Source organism: Aythya fuligula, chromosome 3 (genome assembly GCF_009819795.1).
Source record: "Aythya fuligula isolate bAytFul2 chromosome 3, bAytFul2.pri, whole genome shotgun sequence".
Lineage (NCBI taxonomy): Eukaryota > Metazoa > Chordata > Aves > Anseriformes > Anatidae > Aythya > Aythya fuligula.
In genome coordinates, this window is record NC_045561.1 from 61,183,970 (window position 1) to 61,204,327 (window position 20,358).

At 37.5% G+C, this 20,358-nt stretch overlaps 1 protein-coding gene across 1 annotated transcript in view; it reads right to left on the reverse strand.

The window, feature by feature from the left end:
• Window positions 1-20,358, reverse strand: part of RNGTT (RNA guanylyltransferase and 5'-phosphatase) — a 179,385-nt gene that overhangs the window by 70,777 nt on the left and 88,250 nt on the right. Inside the window, exon 12 of the mRNA XM_032184677.1 lies at window positions 17,224-17,292. Coding sequence (XP_032040568.1) covers window positions 17,224-17,292 — 69 coding nt within the window. The remainder of the gene's footprint in view (window positions 1-17,223; window positions 17,293-20,358) is intronic.

A 20,358-nucleotide genomic window follows, 5' to 3' on the forward strand; every position in this document is an offset into this window, starting at 1 on the left:
TGAATTTCAAACATTTTACACTGTACTGTCACATAATAGAAAGCATATCTGTAGACAATAACTTCTGAAGCTCATACAAAGAAGATGGAAAAAGACAGCATCCTTGCCTAAGTTCAAATCATTTCATGTCCAGAACTAAGCCAAAATGATGACAAAGACAACTCTTGATAAACTTTTAAATAACTCATTACTTGACAGGGTGCAATGCTGCTTTAAGTCCATGTAGTCAAGCAGATTTGTGCAGTTTCTTCCACTCCTCCACTTTAAAAAGCAAAATAAAGAAAAAATAAAATTAACCTGGGTCCTAAGGTACTCTATCTTTGGTGTACTCCAGAAAAAAATCCTTTAGAAAGCTAGTACCGTTCCTACTCAGTGTTTTTCTTCTTCATCCACAGGCACAGGTAAGTCAGAAGCAGCTGTTTTTATTGGGCAAATGTTATTGTATCACAATTTGTCTTCTGTGAAAACGTGACTGGAAGCTATGTGAATTAGAAAGAGAGCGATTATAATCAAAATGGCCTCTGAAATATTAAGCTTAACTGTCAGCATACTGAAAAGCCAAACATGCTACTAATGTGCACTCATTCAAATAGCGTTAGATTATGTTCCATGCTAAGGATTTTAGCATATGAATGCAAAGAAGGTCTAGAAAGTTAACCTGTATGCAGAAATTATTCTGTTAATATTTTAATAGATATTTTTCAATTGCTTTTTCCAAAGGTGCCTCGGAATTTCAAGTTAATGCAATATTTATATTGGACATTTTGGTAATTATTAGGCTAGCTGTCCCCTACTCTTGCACTTTAATTTAGCTTTGCACCTCCAGCTTCATTAAACATCTTGTTTCATAACTACACTAATAGCTTTTCTTAATATTCCATTAAGCAAGAAGAAAAATGTGATGAAATTTTCTTCATAACTAACTCCATTTACATATTAATCCTTTTAATATTTGATAAATTAAGTTCAGTTCGCAGCCAAAAATCCATGTTTACAGCAATCAGAATACGGCAGTCACAAAATTACTCATTGCTCTTTTTTTTTTTTTTTCCCTTTTTCCTAGCACATCACCGCAGCAGAAACCTATTCTCATACACTTCTGTTTGTAGTCATCCTTTCTAGTTCCAGTCCATAATATTAAATGAAACTCCAACACTTGATCTGAAGCAGAATAGAAAAAATAAATGGCTTCAAGTTGTTGGCTAATATATGTGATCCCTAAGGGACTAAATGGTGTCTGCTGTCAATTCTAAATTCTACTTTTGAACACAGGGAAATTAAAGCAACTGCTAAAAAGCTACATTCTCCTATCTTTGTGAAAACAGACATGTCCTGACTATACAACTATATTTCTCTTGGTCAAAGGAACTGGTGATTTTCCAGGCTTGTTGCAGTTTTATACTCCTATTAATTATTTTCTAATTTTCTTAATGTTCACCATCTAGGATTTATTTCCTACAAATTTGTGCTGCGTAAGTCTTCAGGAAAAGTTAACAAAATAACACAAACAATAAAGATGCTTCACATTGTCTTCTCTTGCTTTCTTTATTGCATTCTGCTTGTTTCACTTTGCATCACTTGCAGTGGGGTGACATCAATACGTAGCCACAGCACGAACTGTTAGCAGCACGCCAGTGTGACTACAGGATACTCCTGTATTTACTTCTCCAGATGAAATTTGCTCGTAAACTAAGCTTCATAAATCACCAACAGCCTTAAGCTGAAATTAATATAATGGAAAAAGATCAAACTGCCATAATTTTCTCCCTCAGCAATATATTTTTTAGTATTTTTTCCTTCTAGAAATACAGATAAACACAACTGAGAGGTAAGAAGCTAAATAATTTGGAATGACTGTCCAGAAAGACTGGTGAGGGATAGGCTAAGCCCATCTTTTCTCCCCAAACACCACCTTTTCTCCCTGAAAACTTCAACACAGTCATTGCTAAAAACTACAAGAGTTAGCTTGGCACTAAAATTATGGATACTTTTATCTTTATTTATTTTTTGAACAGGTCTTTATGGGTAAAATTTGATCTAACTTAGGCAATACAGAGACAGTAGAGTTTTTATGTAATGAAGCAGCTCCCCAGTAAGCCCCCATTTCCCATATTTCTCCCAAGGTATCTGAACCTTTCTGCATGTTTTCAAACCTAATTGCAGAGGACAGGACTCCCTGCCATTTGCCCATCCTCACTGACTACATTTAGGCATTCAAGAAATGGGTCATAATTTGCTTTCTATATTTTCATGCTCTGTCACTCTTCAAGTCAATGTAGCACCACGCATCTGAAAGACCCAACTGTTTCTTAAATAAGAACACTTGATATCATTAATGCTGCTTATTTTTGCTATTCTTTCAGGCCTAATGAGGTATTAATGTCCTTTAGAGAAATGCAATGAAGAAAACGCAATGAAGAAAATTGTTGGGACAAGCAAGATAATGCAGAAGCACTCCTGGCCCCACTCCTTCACTTTCTTTTTCAGTCTCCTAAAGCCATGTTTCTTCTTCTTCTCCTCCTCTCCTCCAGTGAAACAACAAATCTTGGAGAGAGTTTTAGGGCGATCTTCCTTCCTCATTTCACAATTTTATTGTGGAAAAAAATAACAAAATACCCTCTTCACTTGAATAAAGCCGGTGATGTTGGAGAAAAATTAATTTTCATTCTGTGAAATGGTTACATGCAGTTTTGTCTTTACATCTGTCATAAAACAGTAAGGTTTTATGGATCTTACTGTTTACATCTTTCCATATGGATAGAGCTTCATACGTATCAGCCTAAAACTTCTCTCATTTCTCAAAGCCTGATGGTCCCCATCTCTCTTCACCTTCTGTCCTTTCATTCTCACTACCTCCGTCCTTAAGCTTAAATGTAGCCACTTGAATTTACACCAGACAGCGAGGGAAGTCAGTCTCTCAGAGGACAGAGGAACTTATTTCTTTGTGGATGGTTAGTTTGTGATCAAAGGCTCCCAGAAACCTCACTAAAGTTAGATTGGATCAGCAGGAAGCATTCCCTGCTTGACGCCTTACAACAAAAGCATCCTTCTTCCAACAAAAGAAGCTCCATGAAATAAGAAGCAGTACTCCCGGCTGACTCACCGCAATAACCTGATTTGTAAGTTGGATAATTTATGGGTATTAAAGACCACATTTGTAGCAGCTACGACCTGTGAATTTAAGGCTTCATCCGACCATGGGTTGTGTTGACATTTTTCTCAAGCCACAACAGGAATGGCTATACCAGGAACGGGCGTTGCCACAAATCACCTGAGAGCTCATGAAGATTAATGAAAACTACCACTGCTCCATAGAAAGACGCAAAAATATATTCCTGCTTCAGGAACGTCAATCTTGGAGAAGCAGAAACAAGCCTTACATCAAGAGGCAGACAGTGAGCTAATCTGAACATAAGGAGAAACGCACGAGTACAAACTAAGGGATCGCAGCATGCTGGTCTCAGACGTAGTCTAATTTCTCTTTTTAATTCCACAGCTAAAAAGCCCCCAGAGCTGAACAGATACGCATGAAAGATGATACACAGAATTGCCAGCAGGATTTTTGTACATGTTGCCAAATGTATGTTACACAAAATTGTCATTAAGGGCTAGCTTATTACATTTTAGAGGGCTACAAATCTCCTTGAATTAAATATTTATGAGTCTTTCTTCGAACACTGAATCCTGCAGTATTTTGAAAGAAACAACAGAAAGTAGCCTTTTAAACTATGCATTCAAATACATTAATGATAAAAGGATGAATTTTAACTATATTAAATTCATCATTACGTATGTAGATTAAAATAGCACAAAACATACTTTGCATCCTTAGTTTCACAAGGAAACATTCATACAAATTTTCTCAAGACCAAGAAAGTGAACCCAACCGGTGGAGCTCAGCATGCGCCTCGCAGTCCTTCGGCTTTGCTAGCAGCAAGTTGATGTGCTTGGAGTTGAAAAAACAAAGAAAAAAAAAGCGTACCCTGAAAAAAACAGCATGTATTTTTTCTTTCAAGTGTTCTGCCACAAGACGAGTACAATTAAAAGCTGCGTTTTGAGGAGAGTAATTTGGATAATGAGGAGCGAAAAATCCTCCTGTAGGGGGAAGAAACAGCATGCTGAAGGAGAAAACGGCAGAGACCTGCCTGCTCTTAGTGAGAAATTAATCCTTGCAGTTTTGGCTTAGGAACAAGCAAGTCAGTGGCTCTGGTTAAGCGCCAAGAACTGCACAGGATAGCTGTTTCCTGAGCGTTGCAAGTAAAGGGAGAAGAAGTTTAAAAGAAGTTTACTTCTTTTAAAGAAGTAAGTAAACTCTTTTAAGTAACTTCTTTAAGTAAGTAACTTCTTTAAACTTCTTTAAACTTCTTCGGTTACTCCAAAGGTTAGTTGCTGCCCTTAAAGAGCGACATCCTCACGTTAAAGCGGTGGTACTCATAAATGGGAACAAGGTTAGCAGTTTTAAACCTGCTACAAGTGGTGATGGGGGAACAGAAGCAGTGATAATGTACTTAAAAGACAAAATTCTGTTTCTTAAGCAAGAGAACTATCTTCATAGGGCCGATTCACTTACATCCATCAAGTGAGCACTGAAAGTTCAATGAAGTTCTGGGAGAAGCAGACACACCTGAGACACTTTACAAGCAGCTTTCTTCATATCTTATATCCCTCTAAGAGGTTTTTCCACTAACTCATTTTCCCCTGCATCCTTTTTGCTACTGTCATAAGAAGACTGAGCCCTTCAAAATCGCTGGAACATCGAGCTGAGTAGCTCTGTCACAACTGAGAATGGTGCAGAAAAAAACACACATCACTAAATCAAGCAGGAATCTGTGATAACGTTTGGAACATATTTTACAAATCCCCTGTCACCCCCAAGATCAAGCGAGTTTATCATTAAGGAGTACCTGTCACCAGCATCTTTCCAATGCAAATGCTACCAAAATACAAAGAGATAGTAATGAGCATGCTGGTGCGAGCTGTGAGCCAATAAACCCCACTTCTGTGAAAGAGCATCGCATTTGCAAAACAACTTCAATAGCATCCTTCAGAAGGGTTCTAATAGAGTGAGAGAGGAAAGGTACAGAGATGGCAGCGGAGCGAACAAATCTACCTGCCACGGACCCAGCAGGGTCCCAAGAAGGATTAGAGGCTCACGTCGTGCTACACCTCTGTTGACACCAGGAACAGCAAGTTCCTGCTCATTTTGTGAGCTGTCTCACAAGAAAACTTTCTGCCGTGTACAGATGTACACTCTCCTCCTCGACAGAAGGAGAACGTGACTTTCATAGACCAAAGCGTTCAGTAAGTTTTTTCTTTAAATGCAATAATCCTGAATTCAGGGGTGAAGAACCCAAATCATATAGCTAGTAGACACTGAGCCAGTGATCATGATTTTGGCAAAAAGGTCTGCAATTTCCATTTAAGTGGAAACCAAAGACACCTTGGCTTAAAAAATAAACAAAACACTATTACAAGAATTGTGATAAAAGCTGAGAGAGGGCATTAGGTGACGTACCATCCCTCATTTACCAAAATACCAATATAGGTGGACCAAAGTTTTCATTGCTTTAGACAGACAATTCCTAGATTTTTAGGCTAGCGAGATTAGTTCTCCCTTGCTTGCATATAAATTTGTGTTTCCAAAACATGAAACCTCTGAAAAAAATGGGTTTCAGGAGGGATATCAGCTTAAGCGTTGACACTTGTTTATAACTGTGGCAAACAGACATACCAAAAAATAATTTGCTCCAACTATCACAAGCTCACAACGGATCAAAGTTTGCGACTCCCACTTGCAACCAGTGAAAAAGACCATTAATAAAACCTCTGGGATGCTGAGAACTGATTAGCACAGAAGCGTGGTAGACAAAGGGAAAAAACAGTCAACAGTTCATTAGGAACAGAGGACAAGCAATTTTGCGCTGGGGTGGCAAAAGAATACTGAACAGGGTTTAACTGCATCCCTCCTCCCCAGCTCCCTTTGTACAGGAGAGAGCAGGGGGTGCAGCAGTGTTCAGCAAGCAAAACCACTGCCAGGCTCCCTGCATTCACGTGCCTGGGAATTATTCCCACCTGCACGGCCGTGTGTGCACTCCTGTGCTTTTAACTATGTATGGGACTGCAATCAGAAAGTTTCAATAGGGTAACGCAAAAGCTGCCAGTAGGTTACCATGATACTGCCGTAATTACTGTTCTGGGGAAAAACAGTAAGAAAAGCACTTTTTTTATTCCCCCATTCTAAGAAAAAATTTCTTTTTTTTTTTTTTTTTTTTTTTTTTTAATTTACCCCTTAGCCAATAACTGAACAACAACATGAGTTAATTTACAGTTTTACTGCTATCCTGAGTTCCAGTACCATGAAGACCTCACAAAATAAAGCCATTAGCTAAACAGCTAAACCATTTTTTTTCTAAAACCAGTAAATTTTCCCTTTACTTCTTAACTAGCTATGGATTTTCTTTAATTAACCAAAATGTATCTAAGCAGAGCACATTAAATCCAGTTAAAATTGAGATGGAATATCTAAGTTAGTTAACAATAAAGATGCTAAGATGCTAAAAGTTTTAAGAACTTTTCGTCCGCTTTGTTTTTGTTTTTTTAATTTTTGTATTTTTTATTTTTCCCCTGGTCAGTCCAGTCACCATCGATATTCCTAAGGAATTAATTAATACATTTTTGCAGGGAGACACTGAAGGGCTTTGAAAGTAATGAAATAACCACCACCAAATTTGACAGAGGACAAAACTCGACTTTTTTTTGAAGGCCTAGCAAAATAAGCAAGCAAATGTCATGGAAACAAGAGCTCTCGCCATGGTAACACCATCCCTGGTATGGCAGCTAGCCACTCTGATTTCTACATCCTCCAAGACAAGGAACCAGCTTAGTTCCATGTTTCATTTCAGTGTATTTCCATAACATCCCATACGTCCAGTCACAATAAAGCTTTAATAAAAACATGAATAGTTCATAAGCATGCAATATTAAAGCCGAAGCAGAACATAAGCGTAGGGGCAAACTGATTAACTGTATTAAAGCAAGTCTGAGCAAGTCTTTGAGAAAAAACAAGAGGCTGATGGCTATGTAAAGAACAATTATATTACAGATGTTTCCCATCACGCCATCTGACTCATGCAACTACTGTCAGATGCGTGAGCATCTTGCAGGAAACACAGCAGGAGCTATAGTATAAAAAGGTACAACCCACAATTGCAGTTAAGTAATCCTTGTTACCTGCCCTTATAGAGAAGTCGAAATTTTTAGCAACCAACCCAAACTCTCAAAGCCAGCTGAAGACTCGTTAGGAGCATGGTAGCTGCTCTCCAGAGATGGGCACAGCAATCAGAGCCACGTGGATGACTTCCGATGAATAATTTATCTGACAAATTAGGTCCACTTCGGGAAGTATCTGTATGCAACTGATGACTCTGACAAAAACCACTACCCAAACTTATTCTACAACAATGCTTGCCGAGTATGTTTTCCAATCTGATTAGCAATGTTGCAAGTTTCACTTCTCTGATTGATACTGGATGCAACTCGGATAGTGTTACCTGCCCGGCCATTCAAGAAACTGGAAAGGGTCAGCAGTACAAGCGTGTGAAATAAATACAATCCCTAGAATATATTTGCAAGTAAAATACTAGGTTTTACATAAGCACACACAGCAATAGGAAATGTAGCTTATCTTGCAGAAGTCTTGAAATGCGAACAAATATTCACAAAAAATAGCCTACCTGGTTGTTCTGGTCCACGTGCAAGTTATGAAAAGTAAATTCACGTTCTTTTCTGGTTGAAGTATTTTAATGAAATGTAAAGTTTAAATCAAAACCTCTAAGAGTGAGGAAAACATCATGATCGTATTACTCTGAAAATGTGAAAGAAGCTATATTGGTAACTCTCATCTGAAAAGTTACATAGAAAATACTCAGTTCTGTTTGCACGCCTAACCAAGACGAGCAAGAAGTATTTTCTATGGTTTTACTATATGGAAATAGTACTGTGCTCTGCATTTGAAAGTATTGCTGATGGTCCCCTCAAAAACAAAACATTCTCCCAAAACTATGCTGATGGTCTGGAAAAAAGTCTTGAAGGTTTTATGAAAAGGATATACCTGGTGTGGTTCACTGCACACCTAAATATTTGTCTAACAGAAAAATCTGTATTATCTAAAAGTAATACTTTTTTATACTCTGTAAATAACACGCAAGCCGTAACATAAAAACACCAAACAAACCTCAATTTGCTTACTAGCTAATTCAGCTGATGCTAAGACTTGCATAGGAATTTACTGCCTGAAAACTAGCAAAACCTGACCTCTGCCATTCTTTTCTCCAACTAAACCTTAATTTTTTCCCCTCGCCTTTGCTCACTACAGAATGCATCAGATATCTTCTAAAACAAATTTAGAGAGAAATTTTGAACTTTGCATGTTATATACACCAGGACAAAAAAGACACAACCCTGAGGGCTTTGTTTTGTTAACCGCATAGTAAACCTTTTACAACTACTTTCAACTCATCTTATGAGCACTGGATCTTGTGATCAATTTACAGATGCCAAACAATGAAGCATTTCCAAAACTACTTTTTATTAAGGCTATCTTTTTATTCTCCTGTTGTTTTATCTCCTCATTGCTAGCAGAACGAGCCATATTTTCACGTAACAATGGCAACATCAATTCACAGTCTGACAAGTCCCTAAGACACACATTTTAATTGCTCTCACAAGCTAATAGTTCTCTCTAGAGAACCCCATTTTGCATAAAATTCACGTCTTGTTTCAGTGGTTGGATGAATATACACATACAAGATGATCTTGGGATTTCCAGCAATCTTTGTTTGGAAACAAACAACCTACTGGTTGTCAGTTCAAGCTCGTCAAAACTTTCAGACGATGTTTTACAAGTGTATTAAGTGTTTCTTTAATGAACGATTCAAAGTACACAGAACATCTGCATTGCTGAGGGCTGGGATGGTTGCAGCTAGGCCTTTTACTCATTTTCCCCTTGCAGAAGGAACCAGCAGACACACTGCGGTTGCACATCCCTCAGTCTTGGTGGAAAGCTTCTAGAGTAACACGGAAAAGAAGAGAGTTTTATTTCACAAAGACAACTGGCAGCACTAAGAGAAAATAAGATTTTGTTTTCTGATTATCTGCAGTAATTACGGAAGCAGTTTGCATTGGTTTCCTATCTCTGACTCGTACCAATTATGGCACAATGCCCAGCACTGCCCTTCCAGCTCTGTACTTAGAGGAGCGTAACCTGCATGATGCAAACACATCTAAATTATTTAGCACGCATGGCAGTGGAAGAGAATGGACTTCTCTTAAAAAAACAATTGACAGCTTTCATATTAAACTGAAGACTTGCATTTTTAATTGCTCCATTTTAATGGAGCTCTTTTACTATTTTGGAAACGTCAAAGACTAGGAGAGCTGATGAATGCAATTGCAAATGAAACCAAAAGTTACCAGAAGCCAAAATGAGATCAAATTATCACAATAGTGTCCTGCTGTACCTCCTCAACACACAGTGTAATTCAGCAGGCACCTGTGAGCCTGGCAGAGCACACCGTGAGCCTTGAGGAGCGTAGTGCGTTCTGCACAGGACACTGTTGTTAGATAGCTAAGTGTATTTAATTTTAAAATGTTAGCAAATATACACAGCTGCATTCCATGATTTATCTGATAATACGTGTTAGCATCTAAAACAAATGGTATATTTTGCTATTTGCAAAAATTCAGTTACCCATTTGTGATATTGAGCCTCCATTCTCAAATTTACTATTCATAGTGATAGAGTATACATTTCAAATTACGAGTAACATAAAATAGTGTTCTACTTTAATTTAAAGGAAGTATCTTTACATTAAGCGTTTTGACCATCCATATGCCGAAATGCAAGTGCCAATATTCCTCTGAAAGCAACCCTGCTTGCACAAATCTCAGGTACACACATCATCTTCCTCATATATCGGGATGCTACTTACACTACAACAGCAGGATGAGGATCTACTTAAATATTCTTTTTTATCCTGATACAAACCACAATTTTTACTTTACTGCTATGCCCCTGAGTAAGAAAAAATAAGAGCATTTCATGAAGGATCTTCATCAAAATTGAAGAGGCCTGTTGGCTGTCTTGTCTTGGCATGCACAGGTGAAAGTTTGGGGAGAAAACAATCCCAACAAGGTAGCACTTTCAGGTATTTTCTTTCCTAAATCTTTCAGTTTGAAAAGAGTATAGATGAGGCTTTTTGAGAGTATATGAGGAATTCTGTTTATGGATAACTATTCCATATAGTTATAACTATAAAACAGTTATATAACTACAAAGTAGTTATATAACTATTCTTCTATATAACTATATAACGAAAAGTGACTTTTTTTTTTTAAGTTCCCTTCCACTCTACCTTTCAGTTTCCAAGTCACTGCTGCTCTACCAACTTCTCAGCGGTGGTAAGACTGCTGTAAGATTCAGAATGAGTGGGAGCACTGCCCAGGAAACAACTGATGGCTAATGGCAGCCTATGTTAAGGATCAAGAGCCGAATAGACAGCTCTAATCTAGTAAAGAGTTCTCACTGACTCAAAGCAGAACCTCTCCTAGACTTTCCTATCCAGTCACAAAATTGGATTTTGTTTTGCAGAGCTGATCCACCACAGATGTAAGTTAACAGTTTGAGGAATACAGGCTTACTCTCTCAAAAGCATACACGTTTTGTGAAGACTGAACAATTGTTTTGGTATTCTCACCTGAATATCACTTTTACAGTACATATCCCTAACATGTATTTCTTTTAGCTAGCAAGTATGTGCAATCTGACGGTTGTGAGCATCACAGCAAGTGCACTCAAGCAGCTCTTTAGAAGGACTTTGAGACAAAGAAGATATGTAAAAAATCATACTTGAAAGCCCTTGCAAATAATGATTCTGCTTATCCTAACACAAAATACATGTACATCTTTGTTTTCCCAACATTTAAAACAGCAGCACCCAGAAAAACACGTTTTTTCAGAGAATCTCTCAGATGAAACGTATACAGACACCACCATATTAAAGGCAATTGGCAATGCTGAGGATAATTAGCACACAGATCATAAAATACGAGAAATAGACCTCTCCTGCCGAATACCATTGACAGGCACAATGATTAAACCGCACAACAGAAATTGAAGAACCTATTTAGATTGCTACTATAAATGTGATTCATTGCTTGAGAAATCAGAGAATTTCAGGTGGCATAGGTCACAAGCAAACAAATGAGATAACTTACAGAATAGAGCTAGTGCTTTCCTTAGCTAATCAGACTTAAAGCACTGACATCTACTCAGACATATGAGGGAAGTCAGGTTAAACAATTTGGGCAAACAGCATAAACATTTGCTTCTCTAAATGTAACAGAGGACCAACAACAGAAATTTAAGCAAGGAGAACTCTGCTACATCATTTCCTTATTAAATTCAGAGCTAAAAATGACTCATAACTTCTCCCCCTTTCTGGCCATCTTCTGACAAGTGTGGATGCTAGGATTTTGTATCCATAAGACACGATCCCGAGGAGCCAATTATCTCAGATTCTTGGAAAGTAAGTGGAAATCATAAAAGTTTACTAGGTTTGCAAATCACAGCACTTTCATCTCGAGTCTAACAACTCAATTACATGAAGTATAATGAGTTTAACTAGATGCTACTCATTGCTATTTAAGTTCACGTTTCTGTTGTTAGTGTCGCTTCATTTTCTGAGGTTTCTAATTTCCAAAAAAGGTGTAAAAGAAATCACCTCAAGATAGCAAAGCCAAACTTGAATTGGTATATAAAAAAAATTGCTTGTATAGTCACAGAAAAAAGCTCTACGAAACACCGTGCGTTGCTAATAGGTTTTAGTATGTTCATAAAGCATATGATACGATGGTATATTTGAGGTCTGACTAGCAATTTAAAGAGACGAACTGCGAGGAACATTGCCATGGCAATTGAATATAACAACTATTCATAGGCAGAAAAGAGTTGTAAAGCTCAGTGGCATTTCAGGAGATTGACAGCAAGTTCTCTGCTAAAGGAAAACCTGCAGCAGCACGAAAAGTGCAGGCTGACATGACAACAGCAACCCCTGACTACGAACAGATTCAGTCATGAACATTCCTGCTACAGAGGAAATCACATTTAGTAATGAGTCATTGCAAAGAGACACGGAAGGTTTTAGTAGTATGGGTCAACACAAAGATTGATGAACACAGTCTTCGCCTGATTCTCTTCCTTTATGCTACAAACTCGACGGAATAAATAAATAATAAATGCAAGAAACCACTACAAAATTAGAAAGCTAAGTCCAGAAAATTGTATACTTGTTAGAAGCAAAAAATTAGGTTATGATATGATTGTTCCATAAGCCTTTCTGTATCATCTTCAGTACTAACACTACCACTGGGCCTATCTGAAGCCATTATTTGCTGTTGCAGTAAAAATATTGCACAACAACTGATGCCCTATCACCCACAGACATGATGTTTAGGTTTCAAAAACAGGCCAAGACCTGGCTTAGTGTATATTACAAATGATCCAGCAAAACATACTGTGGAAGGAAAGGCTTACCAATTATATAGGATAATACACGGCACTGTTTAAGGAAAGAAAACGTGCCTTTTGGAGATATTTCATTTGGTGGTGTCTTTAGCAGATATTTTATTCAGTGTTAACTTCAGAGATCTGGGGGTAAACTTTTCAATGACAGAAAAGGATAACACAGCCTAATACACAATCATAATAGGAGAAATAATTGTCAGGCAACCAAGCATTTCAGACCACCACTAAGTCTGCCAAAGGATGGCAAGGAAGATGTATTAAAAACTCATGCAATGTTAGTCAGTAATAAAGACCTGTTCATTATTCTCCTTTCATTTTAAAGGCTAAGCTTTTTGTTAGCATTCAATATTGAGAGTTTTGAGTTAAATAATTCAGCCGTTCTTTAAAATAACATTTATCTTAGAACAGAGCTCGGTGGCTGTCTTTCTCCTTTCTCTGGAAAAACCCCAAGCCCACACAACTGGATGTTATGCCTCATCCAAAATAAGAGCACAGAGAAGTATCAAACAGAATTAATCCTGAACCAAAAGCCAAAATCATCACAGAGCTCATGAGACAAAAAGATTAGAAAGAAGAGAGTAAATTCTGATACAAGTTTTCCACAAATCCTCAAAGTGTCCTTAAGCCTTCCTAACTGATGGCCCACAAGCCTCTTTTTAGGCTCCTGAAATAATAAAAATTATTCCCTCCATCCTTTTCCCAAGCAAGGTAAAATAACAATAGTTGTAGCCAGCAAGAACATCAGCTGTTAAGAGATTCCTAGCAGAAAAATTAGATAGTCACAGGCAGATAGCTAGCGAGGGTATGATTTACAAGGCAGATAACACAAGTAATTTCACTGATGAGTGGGCACAGGTCTGAGCTAATTCTGCCATCAGAAGATAAGAGGCCATTTTTTGAGATTTCCATTAAAAACACACCGTTTGGCAAAAACAAATGGACAGTGCTGATCCCTGTTTCTAAGGAGCCTTTCAGAAAAAAATGGTCGAAAGCTTCCAGTCTTCCTGCAACAATTCAGAGCCTGTGAATAAGGTGTTTGGCTTCTGCCTGCCAACTAATTTGCTCTTTGTCTGGGGCACAACCACAGGGCGACGTACCTGTCCATGAAGTTTCTTGCTGGCCTGTTTCACTCCTCCTAATTAGCACTTAGCTCCGGTCCCTGCTCTGCAAACCTGTTACGTGTAGAGGGATCAGAAAGCTGATCAGATGGAATGGAGCTGACTTAACCATATGGGAGCTATATCAGGAGCATCTTAAATGGAGAGAAAATGATGCGGAGAAAAGGAGCATTAGGGAGAAATGACGTGAAAGGGAAACCATAAAGGAATGTGGATAAAAAGGCTACTGGGTAGAGAGGATGCATGGAAAGGAAACAAAGGATAGGAAAAGAGTACAAAGGGAAGAAGAGAAACAATAGTAAGAAAGCATTGTCTGATATTTGTCTCTCACCATGGAGTTGTTAGAGAATGGTTGGTATGGCAGGGGTGTGCAGGGTTACTGTGAAGCACACATCACATCAAATCACCTACAGAGCAGTCTTAAATTATCAAACAAAACAAAAACCCTCCATCACTTCCACTGACCATGTTCTTCTCATGATCTGTGAAAGCTTTTAGCTTCTGGAAAGGGGGAAGAAGGGAAGCAGAAAGGAGGGTTCAGTCACTGCCCTTTAATTGTAATCATGAAACTAAAGCACTTAGCACAGCCTGGGTAATACGCAGTATAAATAACAACTCAGGTAGCTGGTGAATTAATTAGGGACAACAATGCACAGCTAGCATGATCCTGCAAAACAAATTAAGCTGCACAGACAGGAAACAACCTCCTTACTCCTTAATGGTGTTTCTACCATCACCAGTCACAGTGCAAAACAATTTCTGCTTCAGCAGGAGAAGCTTTCTATTCATAATAAGAGTTTAAACAAAAAAAATGCCAGAAGAAAAACCCTATCATACCTAACAAAAACCATAAATTCGGCAGTTAAACCTTTTCACGAATCCCCTTTCACCAAAGCGTGAACATTTCTCAGAGCCGAACTAATTCCCAGCCACTTTGATGATGAATCTCTTCGAATCCAAAAGAAAAATGAGAAAACCCACAGATTTTACAGGCTGCAGAACTTATTCCTATTCACAAGTAATTTCAGGTATTTTGATGTTTCTTTTATGACATAATTAAACCAAAACTTCAAAGCAACCAAAATATTCCTTCTCCATCCGTTTCTACTTCTGATACCAGTGTTGCCTATAGCTAGTGGAGAATATACTCAGGTCTGGATGGCTGTATCTGAGACCAGAGATGAAGAGAAACTTCTCTGACTAAACACAGAAAAAGGCTTCCAAACAGACTGAACTAATGACTTCAACATCCTTTATATTAAATAATGAGTTAACTCCTGCATTCTCGTCTAACTACAAGAAGCATGGAAAGTGTTTTTCCCCACAAATTGTCCTGTCTGTAAATTGTCACATTTCATTCTCTGCTGCTACCTCATCCTCCGTTGTGACCTTGCTCCAACTGTTGTTGACTTATGCTTTCTCCTTCCTCAATACACACAGGAGACTTCAGGAGCTCCCAAAAGATTTTCCATGAACTTCCCTGTTTCTCTTGAAGTCAGCCCCATTTCTGTCTCTACCCCACTCAATAACAGGTACCTTTCTCTGAAACATGATGTAATACATCACACACACAACTGCAACTACAATACAAAAAGAAAAATGATCTCAGGTAGCATTCTCAAGGGATTACTTATGAATCATATTCTGTGGCCTTTGTGTTGTTGCCTATTTGTTCCCTGTTACATAAAACAAAATTTAAAAAAAAATCAGCATCAGCTATCTGTATCAACTTCACCCTTTCTAATGAAACAGTTTTAGCACTTATTTCCCAATAGGTGTACAATCATTCCTTTTACACTGAATGTATTACTTATATTTTCTCAAAGACACAAACAACTGAGAAAACGGTATACTGCTTCATCGAGGAAAACTGGTTTAATAACAGATGTAATGAACTTTATTTCATAAAACCTGAAATAATGCTGAAATTTGAGCATTAAATTGGACTAAACAAATATAACCCATATTTTAAAGATGAAAAACCTTTATAAAGCATTTATGCAAGAAAATGAGTTTTTATTGGGTTATAAATTTCTCAGTATGCTAAATCAGAAAATACAAGTTCTAGAAATACAAAACATCAGATATTAATTTCCTGCAACAGCAAAAATTAGAAACACACATTCTGCAGTAATTTCATTTCAAGTAGAAAAGATAATTTCAAATTTAGCTATGGTAAATCTCCATAGCTTAAACTCTAATATTCAGAGAAGTGGTTCTGAGAAGCCTTTACAATTGCTTTAGATTTTAACAACATTACATGAACTAAGTTATCAGGACTTCCTATATATAATTTTGCTTTTCACTAGTAGATTTTCTTTGAATTTGAAATAGCTATATAAAAAAAAAGTACATGGTCTAGTTAATCATTTGTTTTGTGGCTAGCTGATGTAGAACTTGCAATAAAGATCAGAGGTTAATGTTATTCCCAGATGAGAGTGTCATCACCCTTACTAAGATCTGCAACATAGGAAGTATGCCAGAAAATGTTTTAGCTGGAAAACTAAATACAATTTATTTGTATTTAGTAACTTTAAGTAACTTTAAGGGTAGAATTATCTGTCAAATTTGAAATCAAATACAATTCCTAATCTTGCAAGGTAAGAAAAAAAATCAACGTTGGATGATGTTACAGTCACAACCCACCAACCTACAATACATGTTGCAGTGTGTCATTGTACCCAAATCAGTAGTAGTGCTAGTAGGCTAAAAGAGGCCCATTACTGAATTCCTCTAAAGCCAGTTTCCCTACCTGAGAATTACATATTTATGTTATTATTTTCTAGTCTGCAGAAATGTGGTGACTTCCCCCCTCCCCCTGCAGTCACATACCTTTATATTGGCTCAAGTACATACCATAGAATCGTTACGGTTGGAAAAGACCTCCAAGATCATCTGGTCCAAACTTCAACCTACCACCAATATCACCCACTAAACCATGTCCCTAAGCACAAGGTCGAGCCTTTCTTTGAACACCCCCAGGGACGGTGACCCCATCACCTCCCTAGTCTACTCTTTGTAAGAAGAAATATCTCCTAATTTCCAACCTGAACCTCCCCTGGCACAACTTGAGGCCATTCCCTCTCACCCTATCATGTTTTAATTGCACTAAAAAAACAACATACGTCATAAATGTTACTAAAATTTTAAATGTGTGAAATATCCTTGGAAAGGAAAATAATGCAAGAATGGTGAGTCTTTCTATCATTGATTTGAGAACTCATGCAGTCAGAAAAAAGTCCTTCTTTATCATACTACAATCATCATATTATGAACAAGAAATCCACAAGATGACTCCTAAAAATTATTTCCACAAATAAATCCACAGTCGCATATACTACATCTGCGATTGCAATTACCTGAATTTAAGTAGTCCAAGGAACTGCAAAAATCTGAACTCAGTTCAAGAAGTCATCCCAACCAAAACAAAGATTAGGTAGTAGATAAGAGGATGAGATGGGAGTGAGGGTGAGAATTTCCTTTGGGGCTGTAGGGAGAAAAATCAATTATTACACTACTTACTCCTGTAGGCTGAAATATCAGTCCATCCACTTCATGGCTAACTTCTCTAGCAAAACTTCCTTCCAGGAGCTGCAGAAGAGAAGAAAAAAATACATTTTTTTTTCCCATAGAGAAACATGTCACTCACAAGATCTTATATCAAAGTGGATCATTTCAGGGCATTGTCCAAAATTCTCCTTTGGCATACTGCTTAACTGGGGAATAACCCATTACCACTGATACAATACTGTAAAACCAACCACCTGAATCAACACAGACCTAGCATATTCCATTTTACAGTCAGAAAGACTCTAAATTTCATACGGAGGTGAACACATCCATCAAGATGCATTTGCCATAGAAAAAACCATCTCCCTAAAGAAACTAATGAAACCAGCTAGTCGAGAGTTATGAAAACGGATCATATACTTCCATGTCAAATTACGACCTGCCAAAGGAAAAGCGAATAACTAGTGAGAACCACAACTGACAAGTAACAGCAAAAAATGGGACAATTGCCAAAATACCTCCTTACTAATTTCAGTTTGTTTTACTGCAGAGATGAAGAAACTGTCAAAGTTCTAGGCTGATAAACTCTGACATGTAAGGCACCACGTGGTCACAAAACATAGCAAATGCATCTGAAAATCACAGGCAGTTTTTAAAGCAACGTTTTAGCCTAGGTTGTTAGCTTTCTGCCACTTCCTTTGTACAGTCCAATTTCAGTCAAAGAGCCACTGCCTAAATTATTCAAATGAAGTATCAACCTCTGCCCTCAGTAAAGGGCAAAAATATGAAAGAAGTCAAGAATTAACATTTGTGTGTTACTGCAGGTTGAACAAGTCAAAGCAGTGCAGCTAAACACTTAATAAATCAAAAGCTTGATGGGCACATATTTTAAACAGTACTTAAAATAAAAATATAAAGTATAATAATTTATAAAAAAAGTCTATACAAGCTAATTCTTCTGGGGATAACTTTCAAGGTTACGGTGCAGTTCCAAAATCTACTAGCCAATGGGAAATCTGTAATAAGAATACATTTGATATTTACAAAGACATATGGGAAAGATTTCATTAAATTCAAGCACCAAAAAAACCCTCTCTCCAAAGTAGGAAAAAAAAAAAAAAAAAGACTAAAAATAAAATACAAATTTCAAGTTATCTATGACTATCCTTTTAATAGGTACATTTCTAGCTAGCTTCTTCCCAGGCTCTAACCAAACCAGCAAGCAAAAACCCTTATAACTTCTCAGAAGAACTATTTGAGGAGATGGCTATTTCAGCATTGGAGCTTACATAAACTTCATCATTTAGTCCTTCCCAAAATACAACTTTAGAATAGAGAAACAATCTTTTAATCTGGAGTTTACCACTCTTTAAGGTAAAACACGGAGTTATTATCAAGCACTCCTTCACCTGTAGCTCTCTCCACTCTGTTCTAACCGAGGTTATAGAGAATTAAAGCACTACTACAAAATCCATAAATGGGAGGAAAAAAAAAGCTATTTCAAAAAATATCTATATTTAACATTTCAAAAATACCTTCTGGTATTCCTTTTTATTCCCAGCCCTACAAGAATTACAAAATGTGAGGGATTCCTTCTCATCAACTTGACATCCAGTTTCAGATTTCCTAGAGACTTGAACTCATTCCCTCATTTTGGAGTTCCACGGTCATCCTATTAAGACATCTCTCCTCAAGTGTCAATTATGCATCAAAGACAAAAGGATTTTAAAGCCAGAACAGATAATTAAATGTCTTTGTGCTCCCGGTTATTCTGGGTTCATTCTCATTAGGTCGATTACAAGTACTTCAATTATAACATTCTAGAAAAAAAAATTACTAGAAAAGATTGGAAGGAAGGGAATGGAAATTGTATCGGAGCTTCTTCCCACATACTTTTTCTTCAGAATTAAACTATTTAGAGCTTGTCTGTGAAGAGCAGAATATACATCTATTGAATACTGCAGAAAGTTTGAAATGACAGGAGAATGAGCAGAAAAGGAACGTTTGACACATAAGCAAGTATTTTTGACACCAGGAACGTAATTGATGTAAGGTTTTTAGGTTTATGAACTTAAAATGCAGATAACACGGTTTATCTTTTAAAAAATGATGTTCAATTTTCCACACACGTTAAAATTTCTAATTAAGTTGAACAGTCTTTTTAATCGGCACCATGACAAATGGCACACCTGCCTGGCTGGGATGACTGCCAGGGATCAGATAAAATGCAATGCATCTCAATGTCATTTCATAAAAGATGGGTAAATGATGCGTGCAAGCCAATTCTTCTGCCCTGTAGCCTCATGGCATGTATTTCCACCTGTGAAACCCTTTGTTCACTTCTCACAGCTTCTGTAGGTATAGATATATATGAAGCATATATTCTTGCTACAGTTTGCTATTTAAAATCTTCCAATTCTCATTTTTTAATTTTAAAGTGTTTGTATATCTAATAATAGGCACCTGATAAACAGAATAGTATAATCACATGAAATGACTGGAGCTGCACGAGGAAAAGGATTTCTCCTTGTTTTTGAGCCACGAAGGTCAGGAGCAGCCATACGTCACCAACAGCAGCACCGATAACCTGTGACACTGATTTTGCTAAAACACTCCATCAGTCAGCAATGTTTCTGGAGTGGCTAATTGAAGGATCGCGCTTTAGAGATCTCTCCATAATTAACAATAAAGAAATCATTTGGCTCCTCCAGCAGGAAGAGGAGGAAAATTGGGTACGTACAGATTCCACATAACCCTGGTAGCTTTTAGTCAGTGTTGCTGTAATTCTGAGGCTGACGCTTCTTATTCACCTAGTGAAATTGTTGGGGATACAGAAACAAATGACTTTGCATTTTGTAACACAAGACAAATGTCCATTTGCCTTGCTTTTTCAATCTCAGACCTGCTAACGCTTCATTCAGCTTTCAGTCAAGCTACAGCAGTTCTGCATGCACCTGTCCTGAAGCAGTTTTTCAGAGCCATCTCCACATTGGTGCTCATCTACCTGTTCAGGCTGGGAAAGGGAACAAACCTTATTCAAGAACATTAGATCCAACCAAACCAGCAATTGAATTGTCAGCTAACCAGAATTTGAAGTGCCTTCAGACACGAGCATCCTGTCATGCCCAACTTCACAGAGCCAACATC